General features: G+C 61.5%; 4 protein-coding genes across 5 annotated transcripts; 2 read left to right on the forward strand and 2 right to left on the reverse strand.

Moving 5' to 3' along the window:
- Positions 1-851: 851 nt before the first annotated feature.
- On the reverse strand, positions 852-6,070 carry LOC136107418 (fibulin-7-like). 2 transcript variants are annotated; one of them, XM_071814246.1, is made up of 9 exons: positions 5,958-6,070; positions 4,273-4,498; positions 3,705-3,861; positions 3,365-3,550; positions 3,066-3,191; positions 2,787-2,909; positions 2,559-2,696; positions 2,321-2,459; positions 852-1,575 (listed from the first exon to the last, which is right to left on the reverse strand). In XM_071814246.1, exons 2-9 carry the CDS (start codon positions 4,339-4,341, stop codon positions 1,215-1,217), a joined length of 1,299 nt encoding a protein of 432 aa, XP_071670347.1. In that variant the 5' UTR covers positions 4,342-4,498; positions 5,958-6,070; the 3' UTR covers positions 852-1,214. The 2 variants fall into 2 exon arrangements, with proteins under 2 accessions (XP_071670347.1, XP_065704536.1); XM_065848464.2 differs by having other exon boundaries at positions 3,380-3,550; positions 5,958-6,067.
- Positions 6,071-6,176: 106 nt separating this feature from the next.
- On the forward strand, positions 6,177-11,409 carry LOC136107357 (C-type lectin domain family 18 member A-like). The gene is made up of 12 exons (XM_071814247.1): positions 6,177-6,277; positions 7,018-7,109; positions 7,836-8,060; positions 8,155-8,246; positions 8,667-8,788; positions 8,877-8,984; positions 9,676-9,768; positions 9,909-10,015; positions 10,156-10,285; positions 10,363-10,459; positions 10,559-10,650; positions 10,808-11,409. The coding sequence occupies exons 1-12, from the start codon at positions 6,178-6,180 to the stop codon at positions 10,843-10,845; spliced, it is 1,296 nt and encodes a 431-aa protein (XP_071670348.1). The 5' UTR covers position 6,177; the 3' UTR covers positions 10,846-11,409.
- An 898-nt stretch (positions 11,410-12,307) lies between these two features.
- LOC136107341 (RNA-binding Raly-like protein) lies at positions 12,308-19,145 on the forward strand. Its single transcript, XM_065848330.2, has 7 exons — positions 12,308-12,410; positions 14,426-14,504; positions 16,497-16,547; positions 16,874-17,022; positions 17,365-17,478; positions 17,567-17,733; positions 18,110-19,145. Exons 1-7 carry the CDS (start codon positions 12,374-12,376, stop codon positions 18,146-18,148), a joined length of 636 nt encoding a protein of 211 aa, XP_065704402.1. The 5' UTR covers positions 12,308-12,373; the 3' UTR covers positions 18,149-19,145.
- A 386-nt stretch (positions 19,146-19,531) lies between these two features.
- Positions 19,532-21,002, reverse strand: EXOSC6 (exosome component 6). The gene has a single exon (XM_065848119.2). The coding sequence runs from the start codon at positions 21,000-21,002 to the stop codon at positions 20,154-20,156; it is 849 nt and encodes a 282-aa protein (XP_065704191.1). The 3' UTR covers positions 19,532-20,153.
- Positions 21,003-21,012: the final 10 nt, after the last annotated feature.

Genomic DNA, 21,012 nt, shown 5'->3' on the forward strand with positions numbered 1-21,012 from the left:
GTGGATTTTTCTGACGCAGCCCCACCAGCCCAGCCCACAGCCCTGCTTACCCTGGGGAGGCGTTTCCCCTTCCTCCACGCCAAGCCCCAGGAGCTGGCGGGCAGCACCGGCGGCGAGAGCATAAGGAGATCTTTATGAGCCTCCTGCGGGCCCTGCACAGCGGCTGCTTTGTGCGAGGGACACTGGCACGGGCTGGCTGGATGCTCACCTAAGAAGGCTTCTGTGTGTGAAGGGAAGGGTGTCCTGGGGTGGGGTGTCCTTTCCTTGCTGTCCCCAAAGGCCCTTATCACCTTTTCAACCTCCAGCTGCTGGTGGCTCTCCCTGTGTGGGGTTCTGGCTGTGCTGGTGGTGGCAGGGGCTGCATCTCTTGTCCTCACTGCCCACCCTCCTCTAGTCCAGAGCAGGGAAGCAGCTCAAGCACTTGGTGAGCTGTGGAGCTGCAGCTTTGTTCCCCATGCAGCTGGCTTCTGCCAGGGCCCTTGCAGAGGGAAGTGTCCTGGCCACAGGGAAGCATGGCCCTTGGTCGCTGTCCCCTGCTCACTTGCTACCAGGGAGCCCTGCTGCCCTTTGCTGGCACCTGCCAAAGGGTCTGGGGACAAGCCTTGGCTGTGCAGGACATGCAGGGCAGTGTGTTCAGCCCAACTCTCAGTCCTACATGGCGGAGATGTTCATCGTGTCCCCTGGGAACAGTGGTGCTTGGAGGGACGTGGACACTGCATGATCCTGAGTGGGCTCAACAGCTTTTCTGGCACCCCAAGCTCTGCAAGGGGACCCTGCCGTGACCACAGTCCCCAGATCTCCCCAGGAGCCTTGCCCAGGGAGCAGGCATAGAGCAGGGAGGACACCCTTCCTACGGTTGCTTTTCTTTTATTAGAGTTTACAAGATACAAGGAGCCAGACCTGGACGCCACGTACCATCAGCTCACTCTGCCATGCCCCTCCGTGTGCCACGCAGGCAGAGAGGAGGGGGACTGGCAGAAGCAGGCACCCCCAGGCTGGTTCCCCTGCCCGCAGAGCAATGCAAGGTGCAGCCACTTGGGCTTTCCTTGCAGCCTTTGTCACAGGCACCCTTTCTGCTGCGGCTTCACCCTACCAGCCATGAGCAAGCATTGCAGGAGAGGGATGTCTCCAATGCGACAAGAACCGCGACCACTGAGTTCTGTCACTCCCCAGGAAAGACCCTGGCTTGGCCACAAACCTGCCTCTAAAGCGGATCAAAACTCATACGGGGACACAAAGGCTGTGACCTTGAACATATGCTTGCCCAGGAGGACCTTGCGGGAGAACTCGCTCATCTCCAGCTCCACCTCCAGCGTGGCTGGCCCCACCACGGGGCTGGTGAGCACCAGCTCTCCCGTCTGCCGGTCAGAGCGCCGCACAGCGAAGACCCCCTGGCCCCGGCCACCCATGATGGCAAAGCGCAGGCTGTCACCCACAAAGCGGGTGGTGGACATCTTGAAGAGGACGCGGGGCACAGTGCCGTTGGCCTGGAGTGGCAAGTAGTGGAAGGAGATGGAGTTGGCGGCCAGGCGGCAGGCTCGGCTTTCCATGGGGCAGGGGTTCCTCTCGCACTGGCTGCCAGGAGAGAAGGGGTACCACTGCTCAGCGCCATGGTTGGCCTCTCAGGGAGCTGCCTGCACCCTTGCAAACAAGCCTGGCTAACAGTGCAGGGAGCATCTCCAGCCCCACTGCTCATCCTGTGGCAGAGCAACCCAAGGCAGCCACATCTGAGTGCACCCAGCTTTTGATCACTGTCCCATCTCTGCCTCTGCTAGGTGAACACTGTGCCTTGCAGGGACACAGCTCTGGGCCATGCTCTGAGACTGGTACCAGGGGCACCACAGTCCCAGCTGGAGGCCAGGGACAGAGTCAGGCTCAGATGTGCCTCCCGCAGAGGAACATCCCTTATCTGGAGCAGAGATACTCCTCTGCTTGGGGCACTTGGGCTCAGCCACAAAGCAGTTCAGTCTCACAAGCAGGACCAGGGGTCTTTCTCTGCTGGATGGCAGCTGACAGCACTGCCTGGATGTGCAGCAGAGGGGAAATGGTGTCATTCCCCCCAGGCTGGGGCTCTGAGGGACCAGCATCCTGGATAAAGCCACCATGTATTGGGGTTCTCCCACTCATACCCCCAGCCACCGGCATCCCAATACCTGTGACATGGGACATCAGGGAGCATACAAAGCTCACCCCATATGGCAATTTGGCTGGCACTTTCCCTGGTGCCCCTGGGTGACACAATATGATCCCTGGGGCACATGTAGAACCCATCACACAGGGGAAAGGGCATGACACAGCCCAAGCCATGTGTGCTACTCACAAGGCGGAGGTCTTGACATAGCTGGTGTTGTGGCGTGATGGGGGGCACTTGGGGCGAACACAGCGGTAGCCCCCAAAGGTGTTGATGCAGAGGTCACCCTGGGTGCAGTTGTGCTGCTTCCCGGCGCACTCGTCCACGTCTGTGACAGTGACATGGGGTGAGTGGGGCTGTCCCCGCTGCTCCCCACCACATGCCTGGTCCCATGGGATGCTCCCTGCCATGCACTTGCCGCTCCTACCCTCGCAGGTGTTGTGGTCGACATGTAGCAGGTATCCAGGGGGGCAGAGGCAGCGGTAGGAGCCGGGGAGGTTGAGACAGTCGTAGAGGCAAATCCGGGTCTGGGGGTTGGACTGGAACAGCTGGCACTCATCCACATCTGGGGTGACAAAGTGAGGCACAGCCAGGAGCTCCTGTCACCACCAAGACTCAATTTCCTCCCTCCCCACCATTTTCACCCCCCTTTTACCATGGCACATGCCACCAGCTCGCATCTGAAAGCCGGTGTCGCAGCTGCAGCGCCGGGAGCCCGGGCGGCCCTCGGCACAGCGGGGCTGGCGGCTGAAGGAGGCATTGCTCAATGTCACCCAGTCTGCAGGGGGTAGAGGGTGTCACTGCTGGGGTGGGGGACACAGGGAGAAGGATGGGGGCTGAAGTGAGAGGGAAGCATGGGGAGATGGGTGCAGCATGGCCAGGTGCTGTGCCTATGAGTGTCCCCATCCTCCATAGCCCAAACCCAAGCACCTACAGGCATAGATGGGGCTCTGGCAGCTGGGGCCTGACCAGCCCGGGGAGCAGAGGCACGTGTAGCTCTGGCTGCCATCCACACAGGTCCCACCATTGGCACACGGGTTGCTGGAGCAGTCGTCAATACCTGAGGAGAAGGAGCTCGTGAACACCAGTTGGAGAAGCCCATCCTCACCCCATCCTGCTGCCCAGCCTCAGTGCCCATTGCTGCAGCCTCTGCGCTGCTCTCCCTGCAGCTGAGGGAGCAGCACAAAGGGACCCTGCAGCTCAGGGTGATGGAGGAGCCCCCAGCAACCCAACCCTGCTCCACTTCACTTCTGCAAAAGGGCTGGGTGCCACTCCACGTGCGGTTGTGCCGGCAGGTGCGTGTCTCTGAGCCCACCAGCCGGAACCCGGCGTTGCAGACAAAGTGAATGTCATGGCCCACTCTCACGTTCTGGCCCAGCATCCGTCCGTTCAGGGGCACCGCTGGCTGCGGACAGGTCTCTGCAGACAGATAGACATGGGTGACAATGGACATTTCCAGGCTGGAGCCGATGCCAGCCCGGCAAAGATCTGGGGGTCTCTTGCCGAGCCTGCTCGACAGAGGTCTGAGCTGGCCCCATGGGAATGTCACCCCACGGTGGTGACCCAGTGATACCATTGCGTTTGGTGGCCTGTCTCTGGAGGTGGCTCTGGAGGACAGAGAGCTGCTGCCGGAGACCCCGTGTGCCTCGCAGGTGGGCAGCCTCCTGCACCACCAGCAGCTTCTGCATCTGCCGCACTGCCCCGAGAGCCTGCTGCAGGCTCAGGCACTCCTGCGGGGACACAAGGACAGCCCCGTCACCCACCGAGCTCCCCCACCACCCTGCTGCAGCCTGGGTGGACCCTCCTGAGTAGGCAGCATATTTGGGCTTGTTTTGGACGCCTTGTCCTGGGCAGAGCCCCTTCCTCCCCATCCCAGTGCGGGGTCTGCTCCTGCCTCTGTATTGGCTCCAGCCTCAGCCCCACCTGGTCCTGCCCCAGCATTTGGATGCTGAGGAGCACTTTGGATACTCCAAGTGGGTTTAGCCTCATGACCATCCCCCCTGGCCCTGGGCAGGCCCACAGGCACCACGGCTATGTTGTATCATCCATCCCAGGTGCTGGGGTGTACGAGGTAGGTGCTGAGAAGCTCCCAGTGGGGGTTCTGCAAGGGAGTTGGGGGTGGGGGGCATGAGGATCCTTACCTGGGTGCTGCCGAGGGGCAACTGCAGGATGCCCAGGGCCAGCCAGACCGGCAGCAGGACGAGGAGCATCGCACCAGGGCTGGCTCTGGGCACACAGGCTGCAGGGACGAGACGCTGATGCTCCAGTTCTGCCCTGCTCACTCGCAGCCGCACTCCTGCACTCACTGGGATTTATCCACAGTGTGTGCCCACATGTCTGTTGGTTTTTCCGTTGGCCGGGGTCGAGCTGTAGGAAAGTTTCCCTTTGACACTGGCGCCAGCCTCTCCCTTCCCTTCCCTCCCCTCTCCGCACATCAGAGGCTTTGGGGCCTTTCATGTCACAGGGCCAGCAGATGCCGGGGCCAGGCAGTGGCTGTTACAGCACTCACGGCAGTACCGGTGGTGCCGGGCTCCCCTCACAGGCAGCCGTGGCTGCGGGGCTCCCCGGCACACGGGAGTGCAGGATGCAGTTAATCCCATGCGTTTGCTAAGCGTGGGAAAGTCTCCCAGCAGAACGGATGGATTTGGGGTCAGCACTGGGATCCGGCTCTTCGGTGGGGCTGGGGCTGCTGAGGGGGGCAGCCCGGCACCACCATGGACTCACCAACCTCGGCATGGATTTGCTGGACTAAGCTCAGCCATAGCTGGAACTTAGAGAGGGACCCCAGAGCGCCACTGCAGCCTAGAGCTGGGGGGCAGATTAGCATGAGAGTCAGCATTAACATTAGGGTCAGGATTAATGCTAGGGTCAGCATTAAGGTTAGGGATGAGGTTAGCATTAGGCTCACAGTTAGTGCTAAGGTCAGGGTTTGTGTTAGGGTTTGGGTTAAGCCCAGTGTTAGGACCATTGCCAAGGGTGCAGGTCAGTGTGAGCAGAAGCGTTTGGGTAAGGGCTGGGGCTGCGATTAGCATTAGGGCGAGGGTTCAGGCCAGGGCTAGAGTTAGGGTCAGGACCTGAAGGCTTTTGGAGCTAGATGTCCAGCTCAGCCCAGATAGCTGAGGTGGGGATGGGGATGGGGATGGAATGCTCCTGATCCCTCCCACCCGTGGCAGCCCAGAGAAAGGGGCATGACAGTGTGTGCAGCGTGTGCCTGTCCCCCAGACATCCCTGAGCAGGGAGGTCTGAAGCCCAGACATCTGCCCTGTTCCAGGGGAGCACCCCCAGCCCCCCCTCAGCCGCTGGGAGCCCCACACTTGGGCAGAGCCATCAGGGTTCTACTGAGCCCCCTGAGCAGCGCTGCCTCCAGGACCCCTGCCCAACCCCAGTCTCCTGCTGAGATGTGACCTCCTGAGCCCAGCATCTCTCCCACTGCTGGCCCCCCGTCCCTCACAGCCCCCCACCCCGTTACCATGTTGTCCATCTCGCCAGAGCGGGTATTTGGCTTCATGCCCATGGTGGTGTGTATTACCTCCCCGGCATGATTAATTCATGGGGCAGGAAGAAGGCCGGCAGTGGAGGGGGGGCCTTAGCTGCCCCCAGCCCCTTGGCATTCAATCTCCCAGCACGCCAAAGCGGGTGCCACTTGGGACCCTCTGCTCCTGCCTGCCTTTCCATCCCAACCCTGGCTCCGTGATGGTGCTGAGGCAGAGCACGGGGGGCTGACCCCGCTGCGGGGCATCCCGGCAGGGCTGCAGCCCTGGGGCCCCGGGAGATGTCTGCAGAGTTTGCGCCACTGAGCAACTGTTTTGACAGAGCTCTTACTCACCCATCAAGCTTTTGTTCGAGCTGACCAGCGGTGCCTGTCTGGAGTCCTGAATAGGATCAAATCCTGCAACCAGACACACACACACAGGCACACACAAGCACGCAGGAGCATACGGCCAAGCTCGCCCCGACACCACGGCTGCTGCAGGGCACCTCATCTCTCCCAGATCCTCCCTTCGGAGCTGTGGGGGTCTGGTCCCCCCAAAACCTCAGCCACCTGCATGGAGCTCTTGGTGCTGCTGGTCTGCAACCTCCTGGCTTGGAGGGTGGGTGAGACAAGATTGGATGCTCCAGAGAAGTTGTCTGTGCTGGCTCCAGGAGGTACCTGGGAAAGGGGTGGGGGGGTCTGCTCTGGCAACGGGGCTGGGGCAGCAGCAGGGCTGGGGGGCTGGGGGTGCACCCTGAGCACCATCCCCTGGGGACTGGATGGGTGATAAGCACCTAGAGATGGTAATGGGGGTCTTGGGTGATTGGGACTGGGAATGGAATGGGAGGGGGGACATGGGGCTGGTTATGGAGCTGGTGATGGAATGGGCTTGGGGGGGTCTGGGGCTGGTGATGGGACAGAGGTGGGGGAAGTTGTAGAGCTGGTAATGGGATAGGGTTGGTAATGGGATGGGGTTGGTGATGGGATGGGGCTGGTGATGGGGGGGCCCTGAGGCTGGTGATGGGATGGGGCTGGGGGAGGTGGTCCTGGGGCTGGTGGTGGGTGCTAGTGATGGGGTCCAATCCAATGGGGTCTAGGTCCTGGTAGGACAGACCCGGGGGGGAGGTGGGTACATTCCTGGCGGTCTCAGCCCACCCGTGCAAGACGGGGGCTCAGCAAGCCAAACCCAGCCTGGCCCCTATCCCTTTTGTGCTCCCAGCCCAAAAGCGCTTTCTTCTCTCCCCTTGAGTCTCCATGGAGACCCGGGTGCCTTCCCCGTATCCCCGGCTGCAGCCGGACCCTTCCGGGGGCCCACAGCCCTCCGAACGGTCCTACCACAGCTGGGGATACGGGGAAGGCACTCGCATTCTGTGGCCTCCTTGTCCCCATCCCCACCCCCCACTGTCCCCCCCAGTTCTCAGCATGAAGGAGACCTTCCTGGTGCTCTCACTGCACAACAAGCTGAGAAGCAAAGTGCAGCCTCCTGCCGCCAACATGCAGAAGCTGGTGAGTCCCTGTTCTGGGTCCCCCCTTGGATGTGTCATCCACCTCCCACCCCACGCCCAGAGAGGGGGACAGCCCATGTGTGTCACACAGTAGTTCGTTAACAAGCTAGCGAAGCAGAAGAGCTAGCCAGTGTGGGGCCCCCAGAGAAGGATGTACCACTTGCACACAGCAAGGGCAGAGCTTGTTCCTTGGGGACAGACCTTTGTGGGGATTCCCATGTCCTCTGATGAACATTGATGTCCCCCAATCACCCCACACCTGCACACAATGAGGACAAGGCTAGTCCCTTGGGGTCCCCTATGGGGTTCTGCACATCCCATCTGATGTCTTTCAATCACCCCACACGTGCACACGCCAGGAGCTGGGCTGGTCTTTCGGGGACCCTTGTGGGGTCCCCCATGTCCCATGATGGCCCTTGATGTCCCCTGATCACCACACACCTGCTCACACCAAGGGCAAGGCTGATCCCTTGGGGTCCTCCATGTCCTGTGATGGCCCTCGATGTCCCCCGATCACCCCACACATGCACACACCAAACACAGGGCTGGTCCCCTGGGATCCCTTGCAGCATCCCACATGTCAACTCTCTGGTGTCCCTGATCACCCCCCAAATTAACCCCCTTGGCAATCCCCAAACATCTCCTGGTCTGTTCCCCACTGTCCCCCAGCATCACCCATTGGTGCTGTCCCTGGGGACCGCCGGTGGCTCACGGTGCATCGCCGCAGGAGTGGAGCGAGGAGCTGGGGCGGCTGGCGGGGGTGCGGGCAGCCAGCTGCCTGGAGAGCCGTGCTCCACCGACAGCCCCGCAGCTGGGCTGGAGCGAGGCCCTGCTGCCGGCGGGCACTGGGGGCTTCGGGGCCGTGCTGGAGCGGTGGTTTGCCGAGGGCCAACACTATGACTACAGGACAGGGCGCTGCGCTTGGAATGCCACCTGCCGCCATTACACCCAGGTGAGCAGGGCGGCACGGGGGGACACGGAGGGACATAGGGGCTAGGGGAGGTGCAGAGGCCAGGAGAGAGAGGTGACATGGCCCTCTTTCACAGCTGGTGTGGGCCACAGCGGGACACCTGGGCTGCGGGAGGCACCTCTGCACCGGCGGCCGCGGCGAAGCCTTCGCCTGCGCCTACTCCCCGGGGTAAGGGTACCCGGGCGGGAGGAGGCGGGGCTGAGAGGCGGGGCCTCGGTGTGAGTGGGCGGGGCTAGAGAGGTGTGGGTGGCCTGGGATGGGCGGAGCTAGGGAAACCCCTCCCGCTGTGTGGGCGGGGTCTCCACAGGGGTGTGTCCAGCTGGGGCGTGGCCTGGCCTATGGGGACGTGTGGTGAGGGGTGGGGCTGGGACTGTGGGCGTGGCCTTCTGTTGGCAGTGGGCGGGGCTGGTGAATGTGGGCGGGGTTGCGCCCTGGGAGTGGGTGGGGCCGGACAGTGTGGGCGGGGTCTGACTCTGGAGGGGGTGTGACCTGGATGTGTGGGAGGGGTCTTACTCAGGAATGGGGGTGGCCTGGCTGTGTGAGCGTGGCATGGAGCCGGGCAGCCACCTCCCCTCGCTGGTGCCACAGGGGCAACTGGGAGCTGGCGGGGACGCCTGTCCTGCCCTACAAACAGGGACCCTGGTGCTCCCTCTGCACGGCTGGCCTCTCTGGCTGCTTCAAGTCCTGGGACCACAGTGGCGGGCTCTGCGGTGAGTCCCCGCGGTCACCCTGGCTCCCCCGTGGCCCCTGGCCACGCCACAGCCCTTGACGCCTGTGCCGCCTCTCTGCTGTGCCCAGAGGTGCCCAGGAACCCCTGTCGCATGAGCTGCAGGAACAGTGGACGCCTCGACATGAGCAGCTGCCAGTGCGTCTGTCCGCCTGGTTACACGGGCAGGTACTGCCAAGGTGGGCACCCGTGCCACCTCTGCCTCCCGCACCTCTAGGGAGAGACTCTGGATGAGGATAAGTGATGCTGTTGGCAGAGGGCATGCATGGACATGAGCAGCATGGCACGTGCATGCCTGGTCAGCGCATGCATGCATGGGGGAAGCATAGTGCATAGGAGCAAGCAGTGCATGGTCAGTGCAGTGCATGTGTGTGCATGGCTGGTGCAACATGTGCTTGCAAACAGTTGGTGTGGTTCATGCATGTGCATGGCCAGTGCAATGCATGGACGTACAGAGTGGGTGCAGTGCATGCATGTGCAATGTCAGTGCAGTACACGTGTGGGCATGGCTGATGCAGTGCATGCATGCACAGGATTTGTGCAGTGCACACACGTGCATGGCTAGTGCAATGTGTGCGCCGCCAGTGCAATGTATGCTTGTGAAGGATGGGTGCGGTGCATGCGTGTGCATGGCTGGTGCGGTGCATGTGTGCGCAGTGCTGGTGCAGCTCATGCACATGGCACAAACAGTGTGGTGTTCACAGTCTGCTCAGTGCCTGCGTGCCCACAGTGGTGCAGCACATGCATGCACCAGGTCAGCTCAGTGCATGTGTGTGCACGGATGGTGCCCCAGTGCACAGCACGAGCTCACGGAGGGCAGACAGGGGTTGGGGAGCCCCCTCACCAGCTAACACACCCTCTTGTCTGCAGTGAGGTGCAGCGGGCAGTGCCTCCACGGGAAGTTCAGGAAGGAGGAGTGCTCCTGCCTCTGCGATGTGGGCTACGGCGGCGCCGAGTGCGGCAGTGAGTCTGCACCCGCCTGTGGCTGCTTCGGGGTCCCAGCAGCAATCTACAGGCAGGGACCCCCAGAATGGGGCTAAGGGTCCTCTGGTGGGCCAGCTCTGCCAGCACAGGGACCCACCTGCACCCACCTGTGTCCCCAGCAAAGATTCGGTTCCCTTTCCACGCCTGCGACGTGCAGATAGACGGTGACTGCTTCATGGTATCTCCTGAGGCTGACACCTACTATGGGGCCAAAATAAAGTGCCAGGTGAGCCTCTGGAATGTTCCGGGCATCCCTTTGAAGCTGAAAAATGCCACCTGTGCTTGTAGGTCCCCCAATGCATCTCTCCACTGCCTGGCACAGGTCTAGGCCATGTGTTTGGGACTGACTTGCTCCCTTCCCTGCAGGAGAAAGGGGCGATGCTGGCCCAGATCAGAACGCAGAAGGTTCAGGACATCCTGGCTTTCTATCTCAGCCGCTTGGAGACCGGTAACAGGGTGACAGACACTGATTTTGAGACCGGAAACTTCTGGATCGGTGGGTGATGGTGGTGGGCAGGGTTTGGGGTACCTGGGGTGCTGGCAGACGTGCCACCACATCTCCCGCTCCCCCAGGTCTCACCTACAAGACGTCCAAAGCTTCCTTCCGCTGGGATGTGGGCGAGCCGTCCTCCTTCACCAGCTTCGCTTTCGGGCAGCCAGACAACCAGGGGTAAGTGCCCACTGGATGCAGAGGCCACCCGAGCTCTGTGCATTGTCACCACCATGCCACTACGCTGGCTGGCTTCACCCGCCTCCTGCTGGGACACAGGTTTGGGAACTGCGTGGAGATGCAAGCATCAACTGCCTTCAACTGGAACGACCAGCGCTGCAAGACGCGAAACCGGTACATCTGCCAGTTTGGTGAGTGCCTGGGAGTCCTGGCGCACCTTCCTGGGGTGCCAAGCCCCAGGGGTGCCGGTCCCCAGCTCTGCCAGGTCTATCCCCTGCTTCTAGCCCTGCCCAGACCTCTGGGTCCTTCCTGACCTGGGGAACACTGACTCTGCACATCCTGTTGCAGCCCAGGAGCACATCTCCCTGTGGCAACAGGACCCCTGAAGCAGCAGCTCCAGGCACCAGCCAGTGCTGGCTGCTGTGCCAAGCCTGGAGCACAGGATCCCAGTGCCATGCCAAGCCCAAACCATGGCTCAGAAAGACCCCTGCACAGATCCCCTGTGCAGGGGACAGGGGACTGAGCGGACCCATGGCACTGAGACCTGGTGAGAAGGGAGTGCGCTCTACATCAGCATCCCCAAAAGAGCATCTTCTTCTGCCTCTCACCTTCCTCTGTCACCATCACACTGCAACAGCCCCCAGGGCAGGGAGATGCCTCTGCAACAGCCAGGTCAAACAGCATCCTCCTCCTATGCTGGCAGCTGGACTGTGTCTGGACCAGGGTGCCAATATGACAAGGGACAACTTTGGCTTCTGGGGGAGCACAGACTTCGGCACGGCTCAGGGTGAGGGCTGGGGCTGGGTTCAGCTCTGAGCTGTCACCCTGGCCTGGATCGGAACCCCCAGCCTGGCACTGCGGGTTCCTCACCATCACCTGGTCCTTGATCATCACCTGGTTCCTCCTTTTCTGCCCAGTGGTTAATAAAGACCCTCTCTCCCTTAGGAAAAGCCGTTTGTCTCCTTTTCCCTACGAAACCCACCAAATTCTCCCTCCGCCATGTCCTGCATCCTGCCCACACTGGGTGGCACCTCCAGCTCCATCCCTGGAGTGGGTGCTGGGTCAGAGGGGTGGGCACCAGCCTGGCTCCTGCCCAAGCTCATGTCTCCATCACCCTGGGATTGTTTGGAGGGGTGGTGTTAGCCCAGAGCTGCTTCTTGCAGCCCTGGGACAGCCCCAAGCAACAGCAGCCCACATGCTGGGTCAAACCTGTGCCCCACTGCTGGTCCTTATCAGGTGCCTCTGGAGGGGACTTGCTACCACTGTCCCCGTGCTGGCATCCTGCAGGGACACACCCACCACAGAGCTGTGGAGCCACCTCCTTCACCTGCCCTCCTCCCTTCCAAACAGCACACTCCATTGCAGGACTGGGGTAGAAATTAAACCCTCACAATTCAGGGCACCACGTGCTGGCTGTTTGCGCTGTGGCCTCGGCTCTGTGGAGGGACGGCAGGAGCTGCACAGCCACCAGAAAGGCTGGGCTCAGGGCTTCGGGGTGAACGGGGTAAACTGGAGCGCAACTGCGCTGTCGGCTGAGGGGAGCAGAGTCAAGGGGGGCTGGAGGCAGGAGATGGGGAAGCAGCCTGGGGAGGATGAGAATGGTCCAGCACAGCCACCACATCTGTGCAGCTGCAGCGGGGTGGGGGGAAGAAGTCAGAGCCCCCGGCCCCGCGCTGCCGCCAGGTACCTGCAGGCAGGGACAGGCAGCAACGCTGCAATAAAGCATCGCTGCGCCTGGGGAGGGGCGCGGGCGTGGCGGGGCGTGGTCGCCTTCCCCCATCGCCGTGCAGCGGTGGTACGGCCCGCGGTCCCCCCTCTCCGCCCGCCGCTGGTAGGGCCCGGTGGCGGCGCGCTTGGGCCGGAGCGGCGGGACTGCGGGGGCTGCGGGGCCGGGGCTGCTGGGGCTGCGGGGGCATGACGCTCTTCGGCGGCGGGGACGCGGGCTGGAGATGTGAGTACCGACCCGGCTCGGGCCCTCATCCCTCCCGGGTGCCCCCTCCGTGATCGGCCTTCTTTCAAACACCGCCCCCCCCAGTAAATGCTCCAGCACTGGGGTGCTTGCCCGGCAGTGGCTGCCCTGCCTGGGAGAGGGGTGTCCCCTTGCAGCTGGCCTTCTGGTGCACGTAGGTGTCCCCCATACGTAGCATCCCACCTCGGGCAGGGCCCCCTCCCGGTACCGAGCTGCCTCCTGCCTCCCACCTCAATACCAGTCCCTGCCCACGGCTGGGATGTCCTCCCAGTACTGGCATGCTTGGTTGTCTCCATACTACTAACCACCCACCAAGGGCAGGGGTGTCCTTCCAGCATCATGATGATTCCCGTACCATTACCCCCAGGACAGAGATGTCCTCCTGCTACTGGGATGCTCCCCACTCCATTACCTACCCAGGACAGGGATGTCCTTCCAATACTGGGAAGTCCCCCATACCATTACCCCCCAGGACAGGGATGTTCTCCAAGTACTGCAATGTCCCCCCTGCCATTACAGGGAAGGAAGTCCAGATGCAGGGTCGATGGCCCCAGGGTGCTGGAGCCCTGCTGGCCTGGGTGCCCTGCCCCAACAGGACAGCCCTCTTGGTTGCAGGTGGCCTGTGGTGGGGTGCCTGGCCATGGCTGAGGGCCCTGGCTGGGGTGCTGGGGTCTCCATCCCACTGGCAGTGAGGGGAGTGCGTGGCTCTGCCAGGCAGGTGTGATGGGTTGGAGAGAGGGATGTCAACGGTGGGCTCTGGTCCTAAGCGGTGAGCTTGTCTGTCCTTGAGGATGCTGGCTGTACCCACAGAAAATGGGTGACAGTGTTAACCAGCACACACAGCGCAAGTGGAGCACCTTCCCCAGCTCACCCGGAGATCAGAGCCAGCCCGCAGACTTTGTCACACAAGGTGACAGACTGGAAAGCAGAGTGCTGGTTTCTTTCTGCTCAGATCTTCCCCAGAAGCCCTTTCCTCTGCAGGGATGGAGAGACCTTGCTGTGGCAGATATGGGGCTGGAGGGGACTCATGACCAGTATCCACACTCCTGGGGAGGTCTAGACCTCTTCGATGAGCTGGTGTGTTCCCGGAGGACTCAGGAAGCTTAAGCTCAGGGTTCTCTGGTGCATCTACAATTTCACCTATGGGACAACTGGTCATACCACGGCCAAGGGGAAGCATGCAAGAGGGATGCCTCAACATCTCACCCACCAGCTCCTGCCCCAGCAGCCAGAGAGGTTTTGGAGCCCTGCAGATTTACAAAATTAAATATATGGAGATGTTAGTAAAGCTTTGCATCAGTGGCACTCAAATGTATACTGAGAAAACAGATTCAAGGCACCTTTTAAATGGACATCATTGGCTGTGAAGCCCTAAAGAAGGGTTGAAGAGCATCACCGGGAGGTGTGATGTGGCATCACTGAGCCGCATGTCTGGGGACATTTCTATCCCGCCTCTGAGCATCGCACACATCTGGGCAGCCTTTGAGAGTGTGAAGCAGCTGGGTGTGGAGCTTCCCTATCCCTGGCACCTGTCTGTGGTGGGCAGCACTCGCTGCCATCCTGCTGGCCTGGGGGTCTCTGAAAAATGGCCCAACCACCCAGCAGGGGGGACAGCAAAGAGAGATTCACCACAGTGGGGGGAAATGTTTCTGGGGTTTAATTACCATCATAATAAGAGGTGCTTTCTGCCAGCCTAATTGGGGCCTGCCTGGCCTCAGCTGGGCTCCTGGGGATAGGGCAACTGTGGGAAGGGGCTGCTGGAGCTGCTCTATGTTCTGGCACAACCCTGGGCTGCTCCTGTCCTTCCCCAAAAACTTAAAGAGACGTGCCAGCCTTGGACTTGTCCTGCACATGCTCTGGAGTGGGACATCTCCAACAGGGAGAGGAGCATGGCTGGGAGCCTCGGGAAGCCGATGCCAGAGACATATCCATGTGGGATAGGGTGTTGGCATCTCCTTTTTTCCCAGCACTCATTTCCTTCCTTTCTCTCCCCTCAGATTTGGACATGGCCAGGGAACCCACACTGAGCCGGGCCAGGCTGGGCCAGAAGCGGCAGCATAGCAGCAGCCTGTACCAGTGAGTGCTGGCGCCTGGGGCGGGGGCTGCACCGGGGGGGCACCTGGCTTGGGCTGGGGACTGTCCCACGTTTGGTTCCTCTTCCTCCCTCTGCTCTCCATCACTTGCCCATCTGATTGTGCTGGCTGCCTGTAGTGGTGGGTGTGGGTTCATGGGCTGTCCCTGCCCCATCCCAATGGTGCTCTTGGAGCACTGCCTGGCTGCATCGATGGCAACTGCAGTCTTCGCTGGGTCCTGTCCATTGTGTGTTGCTGGTAGGGTGTGGAGATCCCCCTTCCCCATCTGAAGGCACTCAGGAGAAGAGCAGAGCCTGGTGGTCTCCATGCCTGTCAATGCTGGCTGCAGTTCTGGCCTTTAAACGCTGTTCCACAGGGGACAGACAGAGGCACAGAGGGGTGGCGTTGGCCCTGGTGGTGGCGATAGATGATAGTGATGGAAGCAGAAGAGCAGTTCCTCATTCCTGGGAGGTTTTGGCTCCCTGGCTCAGCAGGCATGTGATGAGGAGGGGACCGGAGCTGGGCTCCGTCTGTCTCATTAGAGAGCTTTTTGCAAACGCCCTGATTGAACTAATTGCTCTGCCCGTTGCCATGGTGCTGGAGGGATGCAGCGCTGGCAGGGCAGGGACCGCGGGCCCTCTTGGGCCATTGGAGCGTGGTAGCTGCTGCATTCCCAGGGGATGCTCTGAGCAAAGAGCTGAGCTGGGAAAACCCTTGCTGTGTCCCTGGCTGGGCGCTGCACCGCAAGACTGGGTGTGTCATGGAGCCGCTGGTGTTCCCATGGCAGGGGTGGCCTCTGGCATCCCCATCTCCTTCAGTATGGGCTCTGGGCAACAGCAGTCATCGGAGCTGGCACCTTCCCTGTGCCCTGTGTGTGCATCAGGACTCCTCTCCAGCTGCCCATTCCACTTGTCCCCAAGGCAGGTTGTGACCTTCCTCCCTGGGTGAGGGGCAGGATGGGGGTGCAAAGGACCCGCCATCCCTGTCACCGTGATGGAACCTTGCAAGGCAGAAAGGCTGGACCAAAAGCTCCCAAAATAATCCCAAATGCAAAGAACTGGAACAGGTGGGTCCTGGCACCCTGGGGGTTGCAAACTCACCCTTACCAGGAGGGCTGACACTTGCCAGCTGTGCCCCATGTGGATTATCCTTGAATAAGGCAGGGTGGCAGCAGGGCTGGGGATGCCTTTGCCACAGGCTCCAACCTGCCTTCTGGGCTGGGCAAACCTGACTCGGGCTTGGTAGCCACAGGCAGGGCAGCCCAGGTTGCCTGTCAGCCCCACCCCCCACAAACCTTCAGCTCTCCCTGAGCTTCAGCATCAGTCCCACAGCAACAGACTCATCTGCAGAAAAATCTGAAGCCCTGGGGGACCTTGTCCTGGTCCCCCCCAGTCCCAGCAGCATGTCTGGGGAAGGTTCCCTGCTCCCAGTGATGCTGAGCATGGCTTTGTGTCCCTAGGGTTAGGCTTAATCGTACGCTCCCTGACTCCACAAGAGCTGAAGCAGCAAAATGGGCTTCAGCATCTTTACCCTTCCGCCTCCTCCCCCCTCATTCCTGGTCCACGGTGCATGATTTATTACCGGCATGTCGCCTGCCCGCATTGGAGGCAATCCTTTGACAGATCGCTTCTTAATTTGGAGCCGAGTGAGCCGGCAGCGTGCACACAGAGCCAGGGACCGTGAAATTTAACATCAGGGTGCTCTAAATGCAGCTTCCCGAGAGCAGAGCCTGCTGATGCTGTCCTGGGGGCTCTCCCTCCACCCCCTCAACACCCTCCCTTGGTGGCAGCAGCAAACCCCTGCCAGGGCACAGCCACCTCCCTGGACCACGCTGCAGCTCAGGCAGCTCCCGCGGTACCCTCTGGCATGTCCCCAGGGATGGCGATGGACACTGGGTGGGGGTCCCTGCCCTGCTGTGCCCAGCTGCTGCCACTCCATGGTGTTCATGGTCCCGCAGTGTACATGACTTGTTCTCCTCTCTCTCCCCTTCCTGCAGCAGTAACTGCGACCTGGACTACGATCTCTACAGGGACGACTTCCCATACCGGTGAGCACAGCATGCCAGGAGCAGGGGGGACTGGGCACGCTTCTGCAAAGGCAGAAAGCAGGGTGTCCCTGGGCATTTGTTCCCCCATCTCCAGAATAAACTCGATGGCATTGCCCCCTTCGGGGAGCGTGAGCGCCACAGCTTCCCTGGGCTGGCAGCCTCGGGGACAGTGTACCTGGGCCATGGGCAGCGTGTAGGCTGGGCAATGCCCAGGTTGGGGGTCCTTCACCACAGAGGGACCTCGAGAGATGCTATCTTGGCTGGCAGGGGATGCTGCTGCACCTCCGAGGTTGCACTCATACCACTGTGCTCTTGTGCCCTTTCAGGGTGTACGAGTACCAGAAGATCCCCCCCCTCATTAACCGCATCCCGGTCAAGGCCAGACGAACTCATGTGGAAGGAGGAAGAAAAAGCAGCCTGAGTCCACAGCCTGGGGCAAGGAGCAGCACCAGCTCCACGGCAGGACGGACAAAGTGTAAGTGCAATGCAGCTGGGAGGAAGAGGAGACTTGGCCTTTGCATCTTGGTGCATCAGAGCAGTGATGATGCCCAAAGGTCCCACTCAGTGCTGACCGTTTTGCTACAAGTACCCAGCTCCAGCAGACATGGCCTAGACTGTGCTGGGTTGTTGGGTGTCCCCTGGACTTGTCCCTGTTCCCCAAGGATGCTCTACGGGGAGGATCCTCTGGAGAGAAGGATGCTCTGGCAAGGAGGAGTCTCTGGAGGAGAGGATGCTCCAGAGGTCACTGCCCAGGACGGCGTGTCTCCCCAGCTCTGAGCAGAGCCAGGTGGGATCCTAACGGTTCCTCTCTCTGCAGTGCGGGCTGAAGAGCTGCACTCCATCAAGGGAGAGCTGAGCCAGATCAAGGCACAGGTGGACAGTCTGCTGGAGAGCCTGGACCGCATGGACCAGCGGAGAGAGCGTCTCGCAGGTGAGGGGACGGGCACAAAGGGACCCTGCGAGGACAGGGCTGATGTTTGCACAGATACCCCACATTTCTGCTGTCTCTGTCCTTGCAGGGTCCAAGGAGAGTGAGAAGAAAAGGGCAGAGACGGGGGCAGAGTCCCCATCCTCAGCAGGAGAGGGGTCACGGGAGCCCCGTGGGAACAAGGAGACAGGAGCTGATGGGCACAGTGACCTGCGCAACATCGACAGTGCTGAGGAGAGCACAGACACAGAAGAGACGGTAAGAGGAGGGTCAGATCCTGTGCCAGGCTCTGTGCTTTCCTAAAATATGTCCTCGCCTACTGCCCACATGGGTCCTGGTGGAGGATGCCCAGAGCAGAGGAGATGCTGTCCTGCCTGTGTGCCAGGGATACAACCACCGGTGCCTCTGGGACAGCCTCCAACACCAAATCCCCACATGTGCATTACTCGAGCAGCACAGGCTGCAAAACCCCCCTTGAAGTAAAAATATCCTTTATCAAAGCTGCTGCTCCCACACCTACATCTACCAGCTGGGCGCAGGACCCCAGGTGTCCCTGTGCTGGGCAGGGTGCCAGGTTTGATCCTGCTGCCTGGGCACATCAGAGGACGGCCACGCTGTGTGTTTCTCCCTGCAGGTGAAGAACCACATGTCAGACCCCGAGGGGAGCCAGTAGATGGACTGGGATGCTGTGGCCTCCCGCCCTGGCCAGCCCTTCCCTCTTGTGTTCGTATTTCTTTTTGAGGCTTCCAGCTAGTGCCATGCGTGCCGCGAGGTGCCCGCTCTTGGCACGGCCATCCCTGCCGCCGGCAGCCCCGCGTCCCACCCCTGCGAGACGCCAGCCAGCCGTGGCAAGAGAAGCCTTTGTGTTTGAGTGCGCTTGTTTTCGTTTTCCTCCTGTTTTCAGAGCTAGGGATAAACAGATGTGGCTGGGGGAGGGAGGGGAGGAGCAAAGATAAAAAGGACTGTATCCCAGAGGAGCATCCCAAATCCTGGTTGCCTTGCGTGCAAGCAGTCCCCCACCCAAAGGGTGCTGTGGGGTGCAGAGAAAGCACCCCAGGGTTCCCAGCCCCTATGCACAGGTTGCATCCCAACCTCCCCTGCCCTGCAAGCCCACCACTGTCTCCAAGCTCGAGGAACCAGCTCAGCAAGGTTCAGCAGGTGTGGGTACAGCCTGATGAGGCTTTTGGAGCCGCTAAGCATCCCATCACAATGCCATGGGGAGGGACCACCTTGAGACAGGTTGGTGGGGCTTTTGTAGAATTTTGGGATGGAGGGGTGGAACTGAGCCCAGCTCCAACACCAGCTGCAGGGCCAAGAGCAGGGCAGTGCAAACCCAATTGCTCCCAGTCACCCCTGCTCCCAAATGGGTTTTCCTTAGTGGTTTACCTCAGGCTGTTCTTGGCCGTGGATCACATTCGCAGTCAGGATTCCCATGAGCAACTCTGCCAGGGCTCCTGCGCCCAAGGAAATCGCTGTCCCCCTCCGTGCTCCCCAGCGCTGCATCTCGGTTTGGTGTCCCTCATTTCCAGGTCATCCTTCTCTCGCTGGTAGGAACTTGTTCTGTATTTCTAATTTGCTCTGGTAAAAGAGTGTATTGTGTTGGAAAGAAAAATTATTTGTATTTCTTTTCTCTGGTTATTCCACTCTGATGCAGTTTTTAACCATCTTAAGTGTATGTGTAATTTTTACACCTATTTTTATGCTGCCTGACACAGCCCGAGGCTCTGGGTGCTTTCTGGGCTGTTGCCTCAGAGGCTGCTTTCCCTGCAACTCAAGCCAGAGGCAGGAGGAGTGCAGCTCTGCCTTGTTTCTCAACAGAAACATTAATTACCACCTTCACCCAGAATACTCCCTACCAGCCTAGTGTGGACCTGCTCCTCTTCATCCCCAGGAATAACCAGACCCCAAAGCAGCACCCGGCTCCTCCTCACCCCTCGAGGAAGGACGGCAGGAGCAGAGGTGATCCCGATGCCTGGCTGCTGGTCACCCCGAGTGCATCCTTCCACCTCTGCCTGTGGCTGGCAGAGGCCCCAGTAGAGCCATATAGGCAGAAAACTCACCAGAAAAACCTGATTTATTGTAAAAAAAATAACCAACTAAACACATCTCTGCCACCCTGAAGTGCGGCCTGGGCAGGAGGTCCAAGAGATGCAGTCTGTGCCACAATGTGGTTCCTGCTCAGTGCTGCCCGTGTCCTGCCTGCGTGGATGGTCATGGTGGGCAGCTCCACGTGGGGGTCTCAGTCCTGGTGTCACCCCAGGGTGGGCTGTGAGGTCCCGCAGTTCTGGCGGCTGCTTGGAGAGGGGTCTCTCAGCGTGCGAGGCTGCTTGGGTCCTGCAAGGCCACGAGGGAAGAGTCTCCTGTAATGCCAGGGCTCCTCAGGCAGGCTCCGGGGTGCTCGGGCAGTGTGGTGGCTGCTTTGGGGGTTCTCCAATGGTGGGGTGGAGGCAGGCTCCGGTGTCCTTGGGTAGGTTTCTTGAGCCTCCAGTGGCATGGGCAACTCCAGGGGTCTTCAGCAGCCCAAGGGCTGGCTCAGGCTGGCTCTGGGGGTGTCTCTGGCAGCATGAGATTTGGGTCAGACAGGCTTCAGTAGTCTCCGGCAGCATTGGGGACAGCTTGGGCAGGCTCTGGGAGGCAGCCCCATCCCCAGACGGGGGCCACCCAGGCACAGTCGGCACTCAGGCAGTGGTGGCAGTGGCGGTGGCAGCAGCAGCGGCATCACGGCGGCGGGCAGCCCGCAGCAGGCTCTGCCGCAGCACGGGGTACAGGCGGTGGCAGCCGTCGAGGCCGAGTCGCAGTGCCTCTGCCCAGCTGTCGGGAGGGCTGCCCTGCCCGCCGCCCAGCACCGCTGACACCTGGTTCAGAGCGGGCAGAAGAGCCACGGTGAGCTGGGCGACGGCACGGCGCTCCTCGGGCTCCCCGGGCTGCAGCATCCAGGCGGCGGCGGGCCCGGGAGGCCGGCACAGGGCACAGCCCACGGCCAGGTCGTACATCTCCACCCCGGCATCAGCCAGGGCCAGGGCGGCGGCGCTGATGGCGGCGGCCAGCGCGGAGCCCCCGTCCTGCAGCAGCAAAGCGCTGACGGCCAGGCGGGCCCGCGGGTACCGGGCCAAGCGCACGGCCGGCTCCAGCGCTTCCCGTAACGCCGCCGCCGCATCCCGCTCCGCCTCCCGCTCCGCCGCCGAGCCCGGCCGCCACCGAGCCCCGCGCCCGGCGAAGGGCGCCCGGCGGAACTCGCAGAGCAGCCAGCCCCCTCCTGCCGCCGCCGCCGCCCCGCCGGGCTCGGCCGCCTCCCGCGGGCCCCACGCGGCGCAGAGAACCTTAGTCCCGCCGCTCAGCTCCACGTAGGCCGAGCCCTCCGCCTGGCTCAGCAGCCCGGCCCGGGCGAACAGCGGCCGCAGGGCGCAGGGATCCCGCGGGGCTGCATCTTCCTCCTCCGGTACCTCCCCGCTTCCCCCGGCCGCTGCCCAAACCTCCGGCGGCTGCGACTCCTCCGGGCCCTGCAGCCGGCGGTGATCCAGCGGCATGGTCGGTGGG

This window comes from Patagioenas fasciata, chromosome 13 (assembly GCF_037038585.1).
Source record: "Patagioenas fasciata isolate bPatFas1 chromosome 13, bPatFas1.hap1, whole genome shotgun sequence".
NCBI lineage: Eukaryota > Metazoa > Chordata > Aves > Columbiformes > Columbidae > Patagioenas > Patagioenas fasciata.